This window comes from Mugil cephalus, chromosome 5 (genome assembly GCF_022458985.1).
Source record: "Mugil cephalus isolate CIBA_MC_2020 chromosome 5, CIBA_Mcephalus_1.1, whole genome shotgun sequence".
NCBI classification, from domain to species: Eukaryota; Metazoa; Chordata; class Actinopteri; order Mugiliformes; family Mugilidae; genus Mugil; species Mugil cephalus.
This window is the reverse complement of record NC_061774.1, coordinates 9,318,475-9,339,754: the sequence shown is the minus strand read 5'-3', so window position 1 is coordinate 9,339,754 and position 21,280 is coordinate 9,318,475. Positions and strand designations below refer to the sequence as shown.

General features: G+C 40.1%; 2 protein-coding genes across 3 annotated transcripts in view; both read right to left on the bottom strand.

Moving 5' to 3' along the window:
* Nucleotides 1-5,118, bottom strand: part of mrpl11 (mitochondrial ribosomal protein L11) — a 35,793-nt gene extending 30,675 nt beyond the window's left edge. Inside the window, exons 1-2 of one of the 2 annotated variants that reach the window (XM_047585580.1) lie at nt 4,972-5,014; nt 4,619-4,690 (exon numbers count right to left, since the gene is read on the bottom strand). The gene's annotated coding sequence lies outside the window, so the exon portion shown is untranslated. Of the gene's footprint in view, nt 1-4,618; nt 4,691-4,971 lie in introns of both variants that reach the window. The other variant, XM_047585579.1, reaches the window with a different exon arrangement.
* A 2,413-nt stretch (nt 5,119-7,531) lies between these two features.
* Nucleotides 7,532-19,538, bottom strand: si:rp71-46j2.7. Its single transcript, XM_047584807.1, has 16 exons — nt 18,990-19,538; nt 18,464-18,563; nt 17,230-17,443; nt 16,791-16,933; nt 15,718-15,892; nt 15,520-15,575; nt 14,436-14,626; nt 14,234-14,344; nt 13,964-14,095; nt 12,060-12,158; nt 11,817-11,975; nt 9,563-10,172; nt 8,769-8,832; nt 8,487-8,680; nt 8,305-8,393; nt 7,532-8,218 (listed from the first exon to the last, which is right to left on the bottom strand). Exons 1-16 carry the CDS (start codon nt 19,176-19,178, stop codon nt 8,126-8,128), a joined length of 2,619 nt encoding a protein of 872 aa, XP_047440763.1. The 5' UTR covers nt 19,179-19,538; the 3' UTR covers nt 7,532-8,125.
* Between the last annotated feature and the right edge of the window lie 1,742 nt (nt 19,539-21,280).

Below are 21,280 nucleotides of genomic sequence, written 5' to 3'. Positions count from 1 at the left end.
GTGACAGGAGGGGTGCTGGTTAATTCTTTGCGTCTTCGCCTTCTAAAAGCGGCTCTAGATCTTTAACAGTAGTTAAGCGGCGGTCATGTCAGACCGGGACGCTTCCAGCTCAAACTGTGTGTAACTTTGTGTGATGTGTTAAGTGCCCATCATAACATTTTAATGCTATATGGCCAAATCTAAGTACGTGTGGTTAAGTTTCGCACAGGTCTGAGCGAGCACATTCATTTTTCATTCTGGGGACGCAAACAGTGACGCAGTTTCATGGAGCTAAATTTGACGTCCCTCAATTACTAGTTTTCTTTGAACCCAAACACATTTAGTCCACAATGACAACGTCAAGAGAAAAACAGCAAAATATTACCTCACACTGGAGAACCTGAAGACAGCACTGTGCCTGTGGCTCACTGAAAGAATTTCAGGCCTGATATTTAGGCTGTATATTTCCATTACTATGAGCTGTGTGCCTGTGGTGACTTTCACAGAGAAAATGGAAAACTGTGAAGACATGAGCTTTTATCACGAAGCCGTCAAAGGAAAGACAATTCTTTTTGCCATCCTTCGTTAGAGCCTTTGCTTTTTGAGAGTGGCTCAATTTTAGATATTGCACTAATGAAACGAGAATGAGCAGCCACAGTGAGCTGTTAGATGAACAGCTGCAGGCGACACACTGTACAACTCCGACTTCTCAGTAGCTGGGTTTACATGGAGACGTTTTCTCTTTCCGATTGAAGGTTTCAGGTCAGCTGTTTACATGTATCTCTACTTTTAATCGGAACAGCTGTTTTATACAGACGTGTCATTCACAGATCGATGATATGATACCATGACTGATCTCTCATGTAATCAGCATAGCAGTTGCTATTGTTCTTCGGTTCAACTGATTTTTGATGGACTTTTGCGTTTAACCGTGCGATAATGTCTAGTTCTTTCAGAGCTGTTATTAAAAACAAACTCTCCGTGGAGCTGCGGATGAGTTGAGGGAACGTCACTCGAACGTCACCATATATTTACGTCAAGACAGAACGGAGCCTGACTTCATTCCGATTCACCGTTTACATGACTTTCGATCGGTTTGGCAAAATAAATATTCTACCCCTGTGAAGCCGAATCATTCGGTTTGGGCCTGTTTATTCCGATTGAGGTGTTTTTATGGATCATTTCCATTCGGCTTTGGCTTCTAAACTGATCGTAATAGGAATACATGGCTCTATATAAAAACAGCTAGTGAGGTAACATGTGTGACCAGCTGTTCATGTCGTGTGGAGCATAAAAACTGTGAAAACTGATCATAGTTACTCACAGAATAATATGATCCTTTTCTTTTTTTTACTAATTACAGCATTACCAAATCAACCAGGACAAAAGCGTTGGAGCCACACAACTGATGGAATATTCAACAAAACCAAAGAAGCTCATACAATATCTTGCCTTAATTTTAACATACTGATACTTTTAATTTCTATCTGTCATTACCAAAAAATGTGGACACAACATTCACAATGTCTGAAATAATGATGTTTGAGACAGTAGTTTACTTCCAACACTTAAGACAAGGCGCTTGTTCCAACGACATAATGTCCATAGCATGAACACAGGAGGTTCTGTGTTAATGTCAAATACTTTCGGTTAAAGTCTGGTATCTGCCACCAAAATAAGACGGCTAATGACAACAGCAGTGGTCTTCTTCACCGATTTACTGCTGTTGTCTGGAGCCTTGACACATACGCCTGTCACTGCAGTTCAGCCTCAAACCAGGACCTTGTGCTTGAATAGTGATGACTCCCAGGTCAAACAACCTACATGTATTATCTTTGCTTTCCTGTGATCAAATCCCAGGGAGGCCGGTTTCTTCACCGGTTGAATTACATTTTCCTTCCTCCATCATCTTTGAATTGGAAACTGCCTGTACTTAGAATAAATCTAAAAAAAAAAAAAGCAGCAAACAGCAACAATGAAAAATCAGCAGCTGAGGTGACACTTAAGAAATACAGCGTCTATACAAGAAAAATGTGAAAACAGCTCTGACTTCACTTTTTTTTTTTCAGAAATAATTTGGAGGCAGGGAGCTTGTTTTAAATGTCGCTGCTACATGGCTGTCAGTATTTTTCTGGTGTCAGAGCACAAAGCACAACAAAACAGCTGCCAAGAAACAGGCACCAGTTACAGGTGATTCTCAAGCAGAAAATGTTATCTTTTAATTTGCAGCTGGATATGTTTCATTTTAAGCTTGGATTCATGATTTGTATGGCACGGACGTAGAAAAAAAAAAGACATTTTTATAGCTCATCGTCAAGCTGCGGGTGACACTATACAAACAGGCCGAGGCAGGAGAACGAGAGGAGGAAATGCAATACAGCAACAGATTCGGATGATTGATTACACAGACAGGAAAAGCATCGCAAACCATCTCTGGGCGACATGTGAATACACGAGGCCCTGACATTATAAAATTCATTCTTCAGAATTACAGCCCAGAAACTGTAAGCCAAGTGTGACCGCAGCCAAAATGTGACAGTAAACACTCTGAACTGTGAAGCCATCTGCTCCCTTGAGTCTGAGCTCCTGCTGCAGCTGGACATCACGTTCTGTACTGGTGAAGGATCACTGTTTTATAACGGCACAGCCGGGTGGACGCTTAGTCGCATGGGAAATGGACACCAGGCTTTTACAGAGGTCAACTCTGAACTGGTCACCTTTAACTATGAGGACGCTCTAATGGCTCAGCTATTTAACGACACTGATGATGTTCATATGGGCACTATCTCTTTACTCTGGCTACTACCACGCCAAGTCTTTACATGGTTATTAGGTGCTACTGCTAATATTTTCCTATTAAACAGACTATTAACCATTAACTTATATCAACACGACAGAAAGGTAGTAACATAAGGGGTTTTTGTTCAGTTTATATATGAGAATCCAGGCAGAAACTGTGACTTGGCAACCTTTTCCCTCTGAACACTCTCTAACATACCATTCATATATAAACCATTCAGAACTGGTCTTGCGTATTGTGTAAAAAGACCTGTTGCAATTATTACAGAACCAGATAATGACAGTTATTTGAGCCGACCACAATCATTTAGAATAATCATTAAGAATAGTGTCACTCACTAAAAAGCAAAAACAGTGAGATGAAATTAACGCAACATTTCAATCACTATTTCCAAATCGTTTTCCATTATTTGAGGTTTAACTGGAGCCGCTTTATTGACACCACTTAATGGCTTCCCCTTCCTCTGATATGGTTTGATGGCACCTGTGGGGAAAATGAGTGTCTTCCGCCGTTAATGTCCAATATGCTGATGGTATTAAGTCACAGAAGTTGAGTGAGGTTGAAAACAGGCATTTAAAGAGAGAAATGACAATTAACATGTCAAATTAAAATAAATAAATAATCAAAGTGAGTCCTCAATTTTTTCAGTCTTTTAGGAAATTAAACAAAATATTATCATGTTTAACATGTGGTGAGACGGTTAAAAACCTTTGATACAAGCAAGTTTTGGTTTTGTATGAACTGTCTTCATATTTATAAGATTTGCTGCCATAAATATTTGTGACTGAACTATTGTTAAATCCTAACTTAACAATGTTTAGTTTGAAATGGGGAAAGGAAAACGATAATCTTGTCTTTAACCACTATACATCTTCTTCAATCAAATGTTGAGTTAAGTTATGACTGAAACTAACAGATCCAATACCTGGGGATGATGAGGGAGTGAAAAATAAAAGAAAAAGATATTTTAGCATATCAGCTTGTTGGCTACTGGTTATAATGGCTAACAGCATTATTTGAAGCACTGAATTGCTAAAATTACTAGAACAAAGCTAAGGTTATTGCTGTTAGCTCCATGTGTGTCTTCCCTGTTGAGCAATAAAAGTCCGGATTAATTTGGGAATTATTAGGAAACAAAGGTGTTTTAATACTGGTGGGATTTGTTTAGTGGAAGATTCATCTGGACAGATGCTGGTCATAATAAAAGGACCTCAGTCAAATCCAAAATAAGGAGAAGACTCTCAGTTTTACTGTCAAAACAGCATAAGAATCTTTCTGTATCTGTCTCCTGTGTGCAAAGGAAGCTCGAGCTGAAATTCTGGATTCAAAGTACACACACTTCATTATAAATATATTAAATAAATAATAAATAAATATTTCATTTAAAAAATGAAATTTCTGCCCTGTGGAAATGGTTTGTATGTCATAGGTCTGTGCTTATACCTCGGGATCTCTACAATGTTGATTGACAAAGAAATAAATAGATAAAGATAAATAATATAGGACTCAGGGGGCTTGTGACTGGCAGACAGAGGTCTGACAACACAAGCAAACATTTTCAAATATGTATGTAACAACATGTCTCTCCATCTGAGCTTCAATCATTTGTGTGGTTTTAACACAAAAAACAAACAAACAACCAAATAATAAAATCTCACAGTAAAGTAAGTGAACACATCCAAAACTGTTCAAAGTGTTTCCCATCACTTATTTTTAAATTTAACGTCATGGTCATTCCTTTCAAATGTGTTCAGTAGTGTTGGCACTTGACGCAAAACTATTAACATAAGTAACAGAAAATATTGTTACCGCTTATTTGCAGCATTAAGTCACACTTACGTTTCCACAGTTAACAAAGTCACCAGATCTTTAGGCTTCGGTGGAAGCTTTGACTTTGCTTCCAGGTTGGGTCTGAAATCAATGTTTTTGAGACCGGTTTAAAGTGTTTCTATTGGTGACCGCTTGTTTATAGCGCTTCTATAAAACCAATTCCACACTTCATCTTCGTAATAGTGATCAGACACGCAGAGCAGCACTTCGTGTCCACAGTCACATTGAACAGCAGGAAGCTAAATCCAGCTTAGCTAAAGCTAACACCCCCCGCATCCAGACAAACGACTTCAAATTCACAGGTCGAACAGAGCAGTATTTTACTCTGGCGAAATGATATGAGCGAATTATAATTACAATACCTGTCACTTGTCCTGTACCTTCACGCCGTTAGCAGCATCCTTCAGGGCGCAGACATCTTGGATTACGGAACATGGCGCTGAACACAGCGCTGCCACCTAGTGGACCGGAGGTGGAACTGCAGCAGCCGGAGAGTCCGCAGTGTTTTTCAAGGACAAATCAGCACGGAAGGTGGTGTGTTGGCACCACAGCTTTCAGACTATAGTCTTACATTTAATCTCTTATAATTCCAGCCTTTTTACAAAAAAGAAATAAATAAACAAATAGATAGTTTTAGTCTCTTTTGAAAACCAACACTCTGATGTATCTATCACAAAAGTCAAAATCACTATTCTTGAGTGATCAAAGTTGGCACACAGTTCAAAAATAAGACGTTTTTGTTGTTTTTGTTGTTGTTTTGTTTTGTTTTTTGAAAAAAAAAATGTGTTAGTTGAATCCTATAATGAATATCATGATTCCCCATGAATCCTATAATGACTGCAGCATTTACTCAAACACAACTCTGATTGGTTCAAAAAAACTATTGCTGCCCCATATATGACCCAAGCAGAATGTTATTTGTGTGTTTACATCTTTCTTTTCCTTTGCACAACTTTATACAACTGGAAAACACTGAACATTTTATTTCACCGAGCCTCTAAGTATTTGACACCTTGTCATTGCAGATTCAGAAAAATAAATTCTATTGATTTCTCTGCATCAAACATTTTATTACACTTCTTCTCTGATACAACTGAGAGAGAAACTACATTTTATGTAGGTAGTTCTTTCTTTCAGAGGAATGATAAACAACAAAGAAATTCTGATGCATTATAATGGGTAAAGCTGAGCTAGTACCACTGATCTCCTTGGTGAAATACCACTGTTTCTTGCATATAATTTATACATTATTTTAAACTAATAAGACAGTTATATAAAATAAAATAAATAAATAGGAATCGCTCCAACTGTTTTAAGGACATTGTCACATGTTTTTATTGGTTGTACTATATTCAATGTTCAAACTCTTGATCTACACAACATGATTGTGGTCGGTTGGTGGTCTATCTAACCTACATGACTTAGGGTTGGGGTTAGAGTCTGGTGGTTTTGGTTTTGCACATATTCAGTATTTTTCTTATTACTGAGATGTGTGTTTTGTTTCATTTGAACATTCTGTTATTAGTAACGACCACTCATGCACATTTTTTAATCCGCCATTTAATTGTGTTTATTGGTACTTGGACAAATATCTTTCATGTCTTCCCCAAATTCCCTCCTCAGAGGATTATTTGTACGTACTCTTTTAATGACAACAGCTGACTGAGGTACGAGGATGGAGCTTTCTGCAAAGACTAGAGTATTTGAGCATAAGAGTAAATACAGAATATATTTAGCTTCGTGTTCTTCATATTCTTAAAGTGGCATTGTTTCATGTGTCTGCCACTAGAGGGCATAATAAATACAGCCAAGAGAACAAGATACTTTATTGAGTATCTACAAGTTGCCAAAATAAATGTCTTGAAATAATATCTGTACATTAACTACAACTGTTGCTGAATTTCTATTTATTTATTTATTTATACTGCTAATCATGTTATACGTTGCAGGCAACTAAATATTTCAGGCTGAGCTATTGCCATTATTGCCAAATAACTGTTTGATGAGATTGTGGGTTAGAGATAATATTGGTTTTTATTACTTCTTCAAATCTGATCATTAGAAGTAGATTCAATTTTGGGTAAATTAGGTTTTTCCAGTTACCAGTTTCCAGTTACTTTCTGATGTGGTAAAATTCATTGAATTGTGTCCATGAGGTGATTTAGGGGTGTCTTTATATAGGATAAAGTCTCCCTCTTCTCTTTAAGTTCATGTGATGCTATTGGAATCTAGGTCAATAAATAAATCAGACGTTCATTCTAAATTCATGTTTTAAAGTACGGGAGAAACATTCACCTGCGTTTTCATGATGAGTTCATGAATAAGGCTAATAATAGGATTGCACAGGATTTACCCGCTTCCTTCTGGAAATGAAAGCGTTTGGTTCTGCGTGATGGAGTTAACTGGCTCAAGGAACTTAAATGAATTCATATTGTAGCAATGTCAGATAATCTCCCTCCTGCGACCTGGACCAGAATAAGCCCGTAATTAATTCCATTTCACTTCCATAATGCAACAGCATGAATATTACCGAGAGCATTTTCATTAAATGCAAGTTCTTTTTTTTCCCCAACTGATCAACAAGGCTTTCGTCAGCAGCAGAAATTGCATCATCTTAGAGAGAATATAATTTTTCACTTCAGACACGTGGTAAAGATTTGAAGAACGCATTTCTCTGCGAATCTATGACGGTAGCTCATTGGAAAAAACATGACGATGGTGGTGGGTTATTTGAGTCTGTATTATCATTATTTTATAAATAACATTTTCTCTTAGAGGATTAACTGGTCTGAGTCATCTTTTACTCAGATGCTCCTTCAAGGCCAACGTGCTATTGGAATCAGCAACTCACTCTGATTTACTGCAAATCATTTACCAGTTAAAGTTCAACTTAAATACACAAACCCAGAAAAAAAACTGAAATAATGACTTATGAAAACATTTTATTTGGAATAAACTTAAGTTACTTAGATTAACATTATTTCAAGTTTCCTTTGAAAGAGTACTGCCCATGCTTCGACAGTTTTAAGTGATAAGGAATTATGACATATTTTGGTTTTATAAAACTTTAGGTCACATCAACCGGTTTACACTCTCACCGTACAAAAGTGCTCAAAGTGACAGAAAACATTTTAGAAAATTCTTTTACATTAAAATGTGAGGGGTGAAATTCAAATAGCAAATATGAAACAAAGTTTGAGTACAAAAAATCAAAACTGGCTCCCATAAAGAATACTTCTGATTTCTTACAGATAAGCCACTTTCATCACAGTGACAAGTGAAGACATACAAAGATGATCCGAAATCCAAAAAAATTCACAGTACGTTTGAGATAAAAACAGGACAACAACAAACAAAAAAACAAACAAACAAAACAAAACAACAGCACTGAGCATGTCACACATGATACACAAGTGGTCATGGATGTTTAAGGCACTTTAAGACACTTAATAAATAATCTGACATTCTAAAAACTTCAAAACAAAGTACCATTAAAAGCACAAGCAGGGCTTCACATCAGTTGGCTGCGTTGGTCACTTTGTGCACAGCACTCAAATTCAGTGAAGGCTCATTGGGAAACAATTCTTTCAATAGGAATGAAAGGAGCATCTGTTATGAAAAACAAACAAAATAAGAACAACATTTATGCATCGTATGAAGTGAAACATGGACATCAGGTGACGGAGGATACTTACGTAGATGAGCGTTTTGTTTTCCTGACCATTCTGGAGAAGATTAAAAACAGACTCCACGTCCGTCTTCTTCAAGACAAGAAAATTTGAATCTACAGAAAGAAGAGAAAAGTTCATTTTTGATGCACTGACTGGTGACAAATACCCGAATATTTCCTGCTGATGGCCGGAAAAGTGTCGCCTACATCTGGCGTTGATGAGGTTATGCGCTCGTTCCCTGGTTTCGTCCTTCTGCTCGTCAGTGCGACGGGAAGAAGGAGGAGGAGGAGGTGGTGCAGCAGGCTGAGACTCCGGCCACTGAGCGTCACGCATGGCGTCGATGTACCCGGCCATCTGCGCCTCCGTCGGGTTCACTTTGTTGAGGAAAGCGTTCAATTTCCTGGAGAGGAGCACACGACGAAATCATTCACACACACAGAGATTCAACATTTGTGTTAACTGTGGGAGGGCGTTCGCAACGCACTTACTTTTTCAAGATAGGCATCACAGGCTTCAAGATGGCGTCGAATATGTTTATGAGGATGGAGTTTCCTGTAGAGACAAGACTGTTGGCTTTACGGCAAATTTCAAGTATTCTTAAAGCCACATCATTCACACACAAGCTTTTAGATACAATACATTAGCGTATTCACGAACATGGTAAGCTGCAGATTTTAATGTAAGCTTCAACAAACCTGCTGCAGAGTTTGGTGAGATTCAAGTTTTTGCAGCATAAAGCAGAGAATCATTGATTGTAAGAAAAATACAAAGCTCTAAGGTCTTCTGAGTCATTAGTTTCAAAAGTATAAATCAAAATGGCACCACAAACCACTTTTTATAAAGCATACAAGAGCTGATAAGAGATACATTTCTCCTACCTTTGATCTCTTCTCAGTTTTTTTCGCTACGGCGCAAAAATTAATTTCCACAGGTCTAAAGAGTGCCTGAGGTTAATAATTTATCACAGTAGACTTCAAGGCTACAGTACTGCTGCATCTGTTCAGAGATTATTTGATGAATGTATCGGACCAAGATTCTCCAACTTATTATCCTAAATATATACATATATAGATATATAGATATCCTATAAACTGCAAGAGTCTTCTTCACAGGGTGATGCTGTATAGATGTCTGCTGACAGTCCTCCACTCTGTGAGCACATGAATGCACCACGCAGGTCGTATAAAGGAAGCCAACCTTTCACTTTCTAACGATGACTAGGAACTACATTCTCACTCACACACTGATTTCATAGTGAACTGATTTTAAACACTGAACCAACCTGATATTTCTTTCAGCAGATCGAATATGGCTTTAGTCGCCTCCAGCTGCTCCCAGTTGACTTGGCTCTTTTGACACTGAGAGTCCTCTCCTCTCTGCAAAGTGCTCTGCGTCTCCTTTCCTTGAGCCTTGTTCACACCACCAGACGTCTTCTCCTTTTTGCCTGACCTCGCACTGAAAAGGAGCCATGAAGGGCTTTCTGGGATCTCCCGCTGCGAGTCTCCATTGTGGTTGCAGCCTGATTCAGACAGGTCTTCTTCACAGCTAGGCTTCGACGAGGCCAAAGAGTCTTGTGATCTGGACCGGGTCAGTCCCTTGATGATCATTTTGAAGGGAGAGGTTTTGTCTGCTTTTTCCTGGGAACTGTTTTCATTTGAGGAGGAGTCTGACCTGATAGCAGGCTGTGAATCTGTTTCCGTCTCGGTTTCCTCAGGCACTTCTGAAGGAGATTTACACTCGGAGATAACAATAGTTGGGAGAGCAGCATCAGGAACATCGCTGCCTTTCTCAGCAGTACAAGCACTGTGGTTTTGTAGAGATGCGGATGTGGATTTTGCTTGCGGACACGGCATCGTGACTTCTTTCGGCGCTTCTGTCCGAGGACTCAGGTTCTGCAGAGAAAAACAAAACAATTAAGTTATAACAGGCACTGGGCTTCATGGTGCTGAGCTGCAGAGACTTTTTAAGGGCACAAAGAGTGCTGCACAATATGTGACAATAACCTGTCAGATGGGTTTTCTCGGCTCCGACTGAGATTTCACACATTTTCCAGTGAGGAGTAATTGAAAGACGCCATCAAGTTTTTGGTGAGTGTAGCTTGACGATTACTAAATTTAGAGTTCTCAAAAATTGCTGATTGTCCGTCCATTCTTCTTTAGAGCTCACATTCTTCACTGTCCCCCAGCGAGTCATTTTGAAAGCTGAATTATGACCATATCGCACCTTTATATAAGGAAAAGTTGCAGCTGCAGTCATCAGAACATATTTCCTTTGATTCGTTTAGAGAAATTTAAATTTAAAGACAAATAGTTTTAGAGATTTGTGACAACATGTTTCGGATTTCCCTCCCAAGTGGACTAATTTCACACCTCTGACTTGTGAGACTAGCCACGTGAAGTCAGCCATGCAATGTATACAAAGATGGACCCTCTGTGATGTCACCTTAAGCATGATGGCTTTGAGCGCACCATCTTGGCTGCGCCCGACTCCCAGCTAAAAATAGCCAAAGAGGTGGAGCATGAGTGGTGCTGAGGTGGACGCCCAGCCAGGCAGACAGCGACCTGTGACGGCAACCAGCCATCGCTCAAAGTGACCGCACCCTTTATTGTGAATAGATAGCTATAGAACAGAGAGTAGCTGACTGCTAACCTGCGGGTCGTTTTTTCAGTTGGACTCGGCTTCTAAAATTGTTTCCTTGAATGGTAACTTAAGACTAACAACAAACAAATCTAAAATAGGTTATTCGAACATAGCCGGAGGTCATCTCATCTTCTACTACCACTCATCCACACTAGGGTTGCGGGAGTTGCTGCGGGAGGCAGGTGGAAGGGTCGGCAGTCTATCGCAGGGCTAACACAGACACAAACAACCATTCACACTCACACCTCAATCAGTCAATTTTAGAATCACCAATCAACGAGAACCCAAACCAGAGTACCCAGAGAAAACCCACACGGACACAGGGAAAACTCCCCCTAAAAATTAGTATTCCAGATTCCCACATTTGGGGAATTTGCAGGGGTTGGATTTGAAAATTTCAAGATTACATTTATATATATATATATATATATGTATATATATATATAGCATCAGGGCTACCTTCACCATCAGTTTTCGCAATCTCAGAGTTTCTTTTCTGAAATTCTCACAACTTGAAAGAAAATAGAAAGAATACTACAAACATGATATGATCTGTCCTTCAGACATCTTAGCATCGATTACGACATGCTACTCTTTTCATAAAGACATTGTGGGGCATCTTTAATGTGGTATTAGCGTCGACAGCTATGATACATGACGCAGAATAAGACGATCGACCGCAGTGACTGATGGAACTATGTCTTTCTAGCATGAACAGGGCATAAACCAGGAGTTTCTGGGTTCTCCTGATGGTAATTATCCTGATGGTAATTGTCAAACTGTGTTTTAGCTCCGTCAAACATACATTTTTAGCATTAACACATTGTTCTTCCTTGTCAAGTAAAACTCTACTACTACTCGTATATACATATACACCGGAATAGGTGAAAGTTTACCTCTTCCTCCTCTTGGGTGGGTGTCAGGAAGTACGCTAAACCACTGAGAAGGCCCCACACGCCTCCGTAATGTTCCTCTTCATTCAATAGTTTGTCAAGCGGGCAGAGGAACTGAAAAACCGGTTGAGTGTGGCCGATCAGATTGTCAGATACCAATTCCTGGAAGAGAAAATGACAGTGTTTGGTTGTGAAGTTTTTTCTGAGTTTATTATGTAACATATATAAGCTCTCCGTCCTTTTCACCTGCAGGAAATGCTCCACTGACAGTCTGGCTTCTTCTTTAACCTCAATGTTGACTTCTGACACCTCCAGCTCCAAGATCACAGGCAGGCTGGTGGCGTCCTGAAAAAGATGTGTGTTATGATACAACAGTTCTCTGTCCACAATCTTAGAAAACTGCATCTCACATCAGTGCATACAAATGTTGTGGTTTAGCTCGATTACAGGCTACTACTACATAACAATTGATTTTCAAATTTAATGGATAAAAAATGTATTTAACTAAGACAAAAGGATAAGGCTTGCTAAGGGCTTTCATATGTGAGAATCTGTGAAAAAATCTTGAGGTTTTGGATTTTGTTGGACAAAAATGAAAAAATAAAATCTAAAGCCATTCTTAAATCATTTCTCCTTTAAATGTGTCATCTAGATAAAAATAGATCGTCCTCGTGCTTTTATGTTGACAGTTGACATTCCTATTCATGGAGAAGCCTTATTGCAAACATTTAAAATAATAAGTCACTCTTCCAGTTTTTGGAAACAGCACACTACCGTTACGCTTCCTAGAATTTTACTTTTTACCTTTGTTCTCCAAACTGGCCCCACCCAAACTCTATTGAGTCAGTAGTGAGTTCTAACCCTAACCCAGTATCACACGTGAAAAAGAAAGACTCCACGCTATTGAAAGATGTTAAGTTAAATTTGAAGCTTGATATATTTCCTTTATAAAACTCAGATCAAATTTTTGTCTCTTCATTGTGAGCACAGAGAGGACGAATGACAGCAGAGACCAGTGATCTGTGGACACACTTCTGAGCAGCACTGTTACCAGACAGAGACAAGCTGAAACTGTGGCTATTGCTCCTTAAAAACTGTTAAAAACGAAAATGCCAATACACTGGCATCATCTCACTCGACAAGTGAATCATTTTGGCATGCGGGCTTCCAACTTGGACATCGAGTTAATGATTCAAATAATCACTGGACCTTTTACCTCCAGAATTAAGCCAATAATCGTTTAATTGATCAGAAAGGAGGTATTCCTCTGCTCATCATGAGAAGTTCAGTGAGAAGCAGCCGAAGTGGAGTCGATGAAAATCAAGTCTAATTAAGGATAGCACTGCTTTTCCACTTTCAGAAACATCAATCAATTACAAGGTTTTTTGATCCAGATACGAAGTTGTTTTTTGAGGTATTTAGAAAGATATTTCTCCATTAATGGCAACACAGCACACGCACACAAATGAGTTGCATGTTTTTATGGACGCACACTGTTATGAAGTCACACTGGGTTAGTTAAAAGCATGTTGTGAAAAAAAAAAATGTTGAAATTGAATTGTGGTCTGCCGTTGACATGGACACAAGCTGCACTAATGGTCAGAATAACAGCTCAACCAGAACAAAAATTAGCTGCTCTTCTATTGGAATAAATGTGCACATGTTCACCTCACATGGAGCAAATATCATGAGACCAGATTAACAACTCATTGTTTGTTAGCAAAACTTGAAAAGATGATCAATATGTCTCAGTCTGTCACAGGCATCTTTTCCATCTCTTGAATTATATTAATTAAATATATATTATATATAATAATTAAAATTCTGATCGATATTATGCTTCGTGTATCTCTAATCAGAATCGGAATTAAGAAATATCGTCTATTTAAATGTAACCGGTGATCAGAGTAAGTGAGTTTTTTACCCTCGTGAGGACTTGTGACAATAGAAATGATTTAGTTTATCATGAGAGAAGTGTTTCTGAATGCACCCATAGTGGAGGCAGAGAGATGTTTGGAGCAAGAACATGGTTATCATTAGTGGTAGTGCATTTCTAGCCACGTTTCACTTTTGAAACCTGGTGGCTACATCCATATTGTATAGACAGTGTATTTATCTATTCATTTAAAGCACAATACAAAGTCTTTTACCTGCCATCTGTTGCGGAAATATATAACCTCAGTGTAGCTCTTCCTGATGTCCCACTGCAGGTTCTCAGGGCTGTCCTTTTCCTCCAGGTGAACCGTGAAGATCACATCCTCTTCCTCATCGTCCCACTCCGCCTACAACAACGTTGACACTTGCTCAAAAATGCAGCTCAACATTAACATACCATCCAAGGACAAGCTTTTACAGCACCCTGCCAGACAGATAACAAGCCTCCGGGACATTCCACACCATCACTCATATTTATAACTCACATGAGGGATGCTGACAGTCCAGCGGCCAAAGCGCCACATCTCATACGACAGCTTGAATTCCATCATATCCTCCTGGACACTTGTCAGATATTCATCCAGATCACTGTCTTCCTATAATGGTGTTTGGCGAAAAACGCAGTAATGAATCTGCCATGTTTAACAAATGGCTACATTCATTTTAATATGTGAGAAGCGGCCTCACCCTGTCAGAGTCCTCCTGGCTGTGAACGGAGCCCCCCATGCTGGTGACATCGTCATCGGCGGACACGTCGCCCTGGATCGCCATGATCCTCATCATAAGCTCCTGCTCCATCTTCTTCATTTTCTTTTTCTTGGCTCTCTTGGACTTCATCTTTTCCATAAATTTGGACCATCCTTTTTTTAACTTGTTGCCTAAGATTTTCGGCAAAAGCAAAAGCAAAAGTCAGGCATCGTGTTCGCTTATATTACCTTTTGTTTGCCTTAGTGCAAAGGGGACAGCGTTTCTTTGCTCTGTATATAGACTATTGTACACAAAATGAATAACAATACATTCTGTGTGGACACTGAAGAACAGTTTGGCTGAAAATCTGCAAAGACTTTGCACACTAGTAGGAACTGAAACAACTGATGGTGAGGGATATATGCGAGAAAAACATAATATAGCAAGTACTTGATTAGGCCTTGCAGCGGTATAAGCGTGATTAACCATCAGACTTTCCATGTTGTTGTCTTTGTGATAAGCTGACAATTAGTCAATAAGTCAAAATAGATTTAATAATGAATTGTCACGGATTATGAAGGACGAGGATGTGACCAATGCAGAAAATATGCATATTTATCATATCACAGGGTTTATTGTTATGACATAATCAATTCTCATTCAGTCGTGATTGCTGCTGGATTGTTTTCAATACAAAGATCAGAGTTGCTTGAAGACGGCACAGAAATTGTTTGGCATTCAGCTTGCCGTTTGTGTGATTAACCGTCCGGACCAACAAACAAAAGAAGCGGGGGACTAATTATGCACCGGAAGGCAGGCTGGTAAATGAAATCACAATGTCTAATAGATCACAACACACCGCTGTTCATCAAACTGTTGTTCAAGACGTTACACAAGCACAGTCATCGTTTCTCGAAACACCCACAAACTTCTCCATCTGCCTCCTTTTCAAACCCCCGTGTTCTTCGTTTGAAATCTCTTCCCTGAGAGATTGCTAAAAGAAATCATACGTAGCGTTCTTCCATGTTCACATGACACAGAGCTTTGAACTGAATAAGGGCTGAGGTTGTAACGCTAAACACACCTTTCGTTTTGCCTTTGATCCCGCTGCCATTTGAAATCCCTGCTCCCTCCAAGCTCCTGGAAATCCAAAAGAACAGACACCAAACAAAACCGGGTCAATTCCAATTTCAGACACAGAAGGGGGCTGTTACAGTCGTTGATTCGAGGCTCACCACCACTAGGTCAAATCAGCAGGGTGCAAAAGATGACAGGCACTCACACTTCGCTGCCTTCGCCCTCGCCTTTGTCCTCCTGCGAAGCCAGGGAGACTTGATCTGGGTCTGATCCACACAGCTCCTCTGCGGAGCTTTTGGGGGTCACGCTGTCGAGCTGGCTCACCACCAGCTGGTTCAGGTTGTCGGGGTCGGACAGCCATGTGACCAGCAGTCCCAGCCCTGAGAGAAGAGCCAACACGCTAATCCTAGAAACGTTGTCTGTCATGACATTAATATACACCCATTCTGCACATTATTCTAAGGCACAATATTCTAATTTTAACATAATAATAATAATAATAAGTGTAATGAGTTCTGGTTTGAATCACTGATGTAGCTGCATGATTGGTAATTATAGGTTCCACAGTTTAAAGATTTAAATGGATAAAGCACACAGGGGAATATACGCATTAAGTTTTTAGTATGAAAGATGAAATTGCTGTTCATGGATACAGTGAATACAATGGTTAGTTGGTTAGCTTAGCTTAGCATAAAGCAGCTAACGTAGCTGCATCCAAATGTACCAGATTCTGCAAAAACACCTCTGAGTGCTGATAGTTGGCTGGTTTATGGGGGGACTATGTGAGAGGAGAAGAAACCTCCTACATCTCTGACTCAGAATCAGGTTAAGCTAAGCGTCCTCCAGCTTCACGCTGAAGGTAAAGATGAGAGTGTTCTGATGTAAATCTCAGCACCAAATTGCTCGAAAACAAGGCAAATATTCATTTGGAGATTTGCGTTTTCAGATATTTCATGTCTAAACCATGACACTGCAGAACTGCCTAAACAGGCGTATCAAGTTCTGACTACAGCTGTAAAACGTGCCCCACAGCAAGACTTGCGCGAGATAAAACATTTTATCCATTTAAAGAAAAAAAAAAAAAATACATCCTGTGAGGAATTGGCAGATCACTGCAGAGGGATCCCTCTTTGTATGTGCCCTGAAAGTCATGACTAAGCCCTACAATGCCTGCGACAATAAGGGATTACATACAATTCACACAAGAAGCTGTAGGAGGCTTAGTCCTTATATAATACTACTGAGACACGACTGAGAGATAATTTAAAGCTTCCTTACCCTTTAAGGCAATGATCTCATTTAAGGCACAGCGGTTGACTTCTTGGCCCCAGAGAGATTTCGGGAAAAGGTTACGTACCAGGGTGTCAGAAAACTCTCTGAGAACTGCAATCTCCTCTGCTCTGGAGCTGAACAAGAGCTCTCTGAAAGGGAAAGAAGAACAGGAAGTGCAGTCACTAATGAGCACCAGATATTCATCAGCACTAATAAGCGCTTCAGCTTAATGTTAACTCTGACTCATGGCTCTTTAAAAGCCACGCGTCCAAAGACGTATAGAAAATCATCACCAGAGGCATGATCCAGTAAAAGCATGGTAACTTATTCAGGAGTGATAAACATTACTGAGGGATTTACAGGGTTCAGACACCATATGATGAGCAAAGAGCAGCTGACCCCGTATGAATTTTGAGCCACGTTAAAGAAAGGCGTAAAGATTCACCTGTCAGGCTGTTTCGCATTATGCAAGTGCTGGGTCAGAATCCGAATGGAGCCCACGACTGCCTGGCAGAGATCAAAGTCTCTGGCTCTTTCAATGACACGGTCGATTACAAAGTCAAACTCCCTGCTGAGCACCTGGTGCAGAGGCTGGTCGTCACATGGCTCTGGGACCCCGTACCAAGGCAGGACCAGTTGAGCGTAGGCACATTCGAACACTAAAGAGAACCATAACAGTGTCAGGAAGTCAAAGAGAGAAATGACATTCACAGCAAGCTTTCACACTCAACCCCACCAACCCCACAGCCCAACATCAAACTCAACCACTACACTGCACTTTAAGGTTGGCTGGTGGAGTTTAACCACTCTCTCCTTCAAAAAAAAAAAACATTTCAAACCGCAGTGCAAATAACTATGATTTTCATCTGAACAAGAGAAACTTGTGGTGAGATGAAGATTATCTGGACTCAATGCACAGAACCCGTTTCATTTCACCGAGCTAAGAATGTGTTGACATGGAACTTTCAAACGTGATCTCCTTTAACAATTTAAAAAGTGCTGATACATTTAAAGCTGTTAATGGTTTCACAAGCACTCACAAGGTGCGTGGACTAAATAATGCTTTCAGTTTCTTCTGTATTTTGAGCATCAACTGTCAAACATTATTTCCACAACACTGAACTCTCCAACTCTCTAGAGACATGATCTCTAGAGAGTTTACAGAGGTTTTAAAGTGCTATATTTACTTTTTTTAATTCCTCGAATGTTCAAAGGGTTTCGATACCTGTGGAAACTTGAACCAGTCTGAGACGGGATGAATATCAATCTATAAAACCACGCTTATCTTCAAAGAAACATAGGTCATTAAGAGATCAATGTAAATGAAATTACTAATGCTTAAATAGATGCAAAGCAAACACACCCATCAATAAGGCTGCATGAAAGCCTCCATCTTATTTCCTGTTTAACACACATATATGAATATATATACCTCTACTGAGGGTGTATTTTTCATCAAGCCCCTCCTCAATGTGTAACATGAGCCCCAGCCGCAGCTGTGTCTATGCAAAACTGTCCCTTTTCCGGCTGTGTCAAGTCAAAACAGAGCCCAAAACTGCTGACAAAACACCATGAAATCAGGGGAGCCGCACTGAGTTCTCACTGGGTTCAAGCCCAGTGTGAAGCTTTTCTAGCCTGCAGGGACAGAGACAGTTTCTGGTATGAAAAACACCCCTAACCTTGCTGTAGAGACCTCTTCACATGTGGATACTGGGACTCTGGCGGTTCTGTGTGCTCACTGGTAACTCCATCAACGCACGACTCTTCTTTACAGGAATCCTGGAAAACACAACAGTGATGAAGGAAACGCCAGGGACCGAAGAGCTCTGTGGCATCAGTGATGTTGAACTCACCTGTAAAAAATAAAAACAAGCAACAAACCCACCTCAGGCTAAATATGGTGATACTCCCAATTTGACTAGCTCTACTCTGCTCACAGCTCAGGTGAGCGTGCAAACACTGCGCAAATGAATCGAGTTATCACTTTTATAACGACTGTAAAAACATAATTAGCACATATCTGCTTTCGTGTCACTTGCAAACGCATGTACGGGAGCGGTATCTCTGTTCAGTGCCCTCATATGATCAACAAACGCGCCCCCACGCTGACACCTCCAATTGTTAACTCGGTCGTGATGTTGCAACGTCGCTCGTTAAATGTAACTCTTTCCCCGCATTGAAAGGCAAAGCAGGCGGACAGAATACCTGGAGCGGAGAGCAACTCGTCTCCTCATCAGTTTGAGTGGCGCTCTCTCGGCCGCTGTTTCCACTCAGCAGCGGCGAAGACAGACAAAAGAGGAAACATAAGCAGTACTGTGTCACTGTGCGGCCGCAGTCTGAGAAATACCAAACCAAGCCGAGAGTTATGGCGATGGAGAAGCGCCATAGATACATCTTCCTTCCTCACGGCAGCCTCCTCTCGCTCGTGGCTGCGACTTTGAGCTGCTGCTTGTTCAATAAAGTCGGGGCCGCTTCGCTCCGTCTCATCTTCAGCTCCGTGGACAATAAAAAAAACTGTTTCCTCGAGCCACGAACTCAAACGGCGGAAGAAAAAAAACGCGAACTTTAAAAAAAAAAGTGGTGAACGCGGAGCTGTGATTGGCCGCAGGCGCTTTCCGCGTGTCAGGTGTGGGTTGTGACAGGGCGCCATCTACAGGTTCACAGCTTTAACTGACAGCGTTATGCACAATTGGGCGTCTTCTGTGTTTTTTATTTCCCTGAGGCCGAACAACCGCAGCAGTACCGTTGAGTAGAAATGCTGTTATCAAATGCAAATTATTATAATAATAAAAAAAATAGGCTTCTCAACGTACCAGTACTATTCACTATTCAGAGCTGAACTCATAACCTAAAAAGATTATAATCTGGTTTTAATATTTAGATAGGGTTGAGAGTAAATAATGGGCCTATGTAAGAATTCCCTCGGGTCATGAAGGAATATTTACTCCAGATGTGGTTAAATCGACTGCAGTCCTCCTTATACCTATCGTCAACACAGTTTTAAAAAAAAAGTGAGCAAACAAACCAACAAATAACGTATATATTCCAAATCAACCACTTCACTTAATCATTTTTAATAAGAATGATTTTTTAGTAAACAACTGTCTCCTATCTTATAAATTATTCTGGTTGGGCAATGTCAACTGGAGTTGAAATATGACCTAGCTTTAAAACTGCCATGTGTTTTGAATTTTAGCAAAAGTTTGTTGCTAGCTACAGACCACAAGGTGGTGCTGACACAAGCTCTTTAAGATCATGCTTGGAAAACTGAAGAGGCACAGCGTTTTTGATTCACACAAAAGAGACTAGGACGACAGGACGTTTGATCTGTCTTTGTATAATATATCTGTATAACAGATCGTGTGTTGATCAGTCAGACACACAAAGACGTGACTGACAGGCCTGTTACTCAATGCTGTGTGTACATTTCCAAGCTGTGGACATGTCTGTCAAAACATTGACAAGGCATCTGGATCTGACAGAGATGTAAATATACACGAAGAACACAACAAATAAAAGGTAGGAAAAAGCCTCCAATTACTGCAAATAAAATAATTTCTAAGACAGATAGATAGACAGACAGGCAGACAGACAGACAGACAGACAGACAGTCAGTCAGTCAGATAGATAGATAGATAGATAGATAGATAGATAGATAGATAGATAGATAGATAGACTGAGCCCACGCTGAGTCCATGACCCCATGAAGCCATGACGTAATTCATTCTAAAAGCTGATGTTATGCAACAGCCCAGCGGACAGAAGGCTTTTAGTGACCCGGAGTAAACGGTAGCTTCACTCATCTGCAGACCTGCATGTGGATACACACCAGCCATCCGGTCTATTTAAAGAGAAGGTCATGGATGTGGGGAAACATCACTACTATGTGTACTTCTGCTCAAGCAATATTTGCAATATTTGAGAAACTATGTTAGGTTATTTTATGTTATACTACTTAATTTGCTGAACCATGACAGACGTATTATATATTTGACAGTATAATTGTACCCATATATCAGTTAATCAGGTGATGAAATAGTCACAGGATGCGTGTTTCGGTTTCTGCCTCTCAATACGTGCACATTTTATCCTTCAATTAAAAATGTCCATTAATTCTTCTTACACTGTGCTTCATACTATTGAATAATTGGTGATTGTGGAAGTGCTGGCAGGAGACATTCACTAAATGCAAGCCCACACTTGGAACATTGCAGCCTGGCAGATGTAGTTTTGTGTCTGCACTTGTGGTACTTGTTATGTGTGACTTCAAGGAGTCACGGCACATCTTGATTCACACAGACAGACGGTGTCTAACGGGCTGTGATCCCTGTTAAAGCTGTAATGGAAGAGGCTGAAGGAAGGATTAACTGTGGACTACCTGCTGCGAAAGGCTTTTAGAGATGGACTGGTAGAAACGGTATTACACTTGATTGCTCCAGGTTATAGGTCATGTGTCAAGACTTGGTGAATCACTGAAAGACAGATTATAGTGTGTT

Coding starts and splice junctions, on each gene's coding strand:
- si:rp71-46j2.7 (XM_047584807.1), bottom strand. CDS start 19,178: ATGTATCTATGGCGCTTCTCCATCGCCATAACTCTCGGCTTGGTTTGG. Junction 14,627..15,519: donor GATCAAAGGCAAAACGAAAG/GTGTGTTTAGCG, acceptor CGAAAATCTTAG/GCAACAAGTTAAAAAAAGGA. Junction 8,681..8,768: donor GTGATGCCTATCTTGAAAAA/GTAAGTGCGTTG, acceptor GCTCCTCTCCAG/GAAATTGAACGCTTTCCTCA.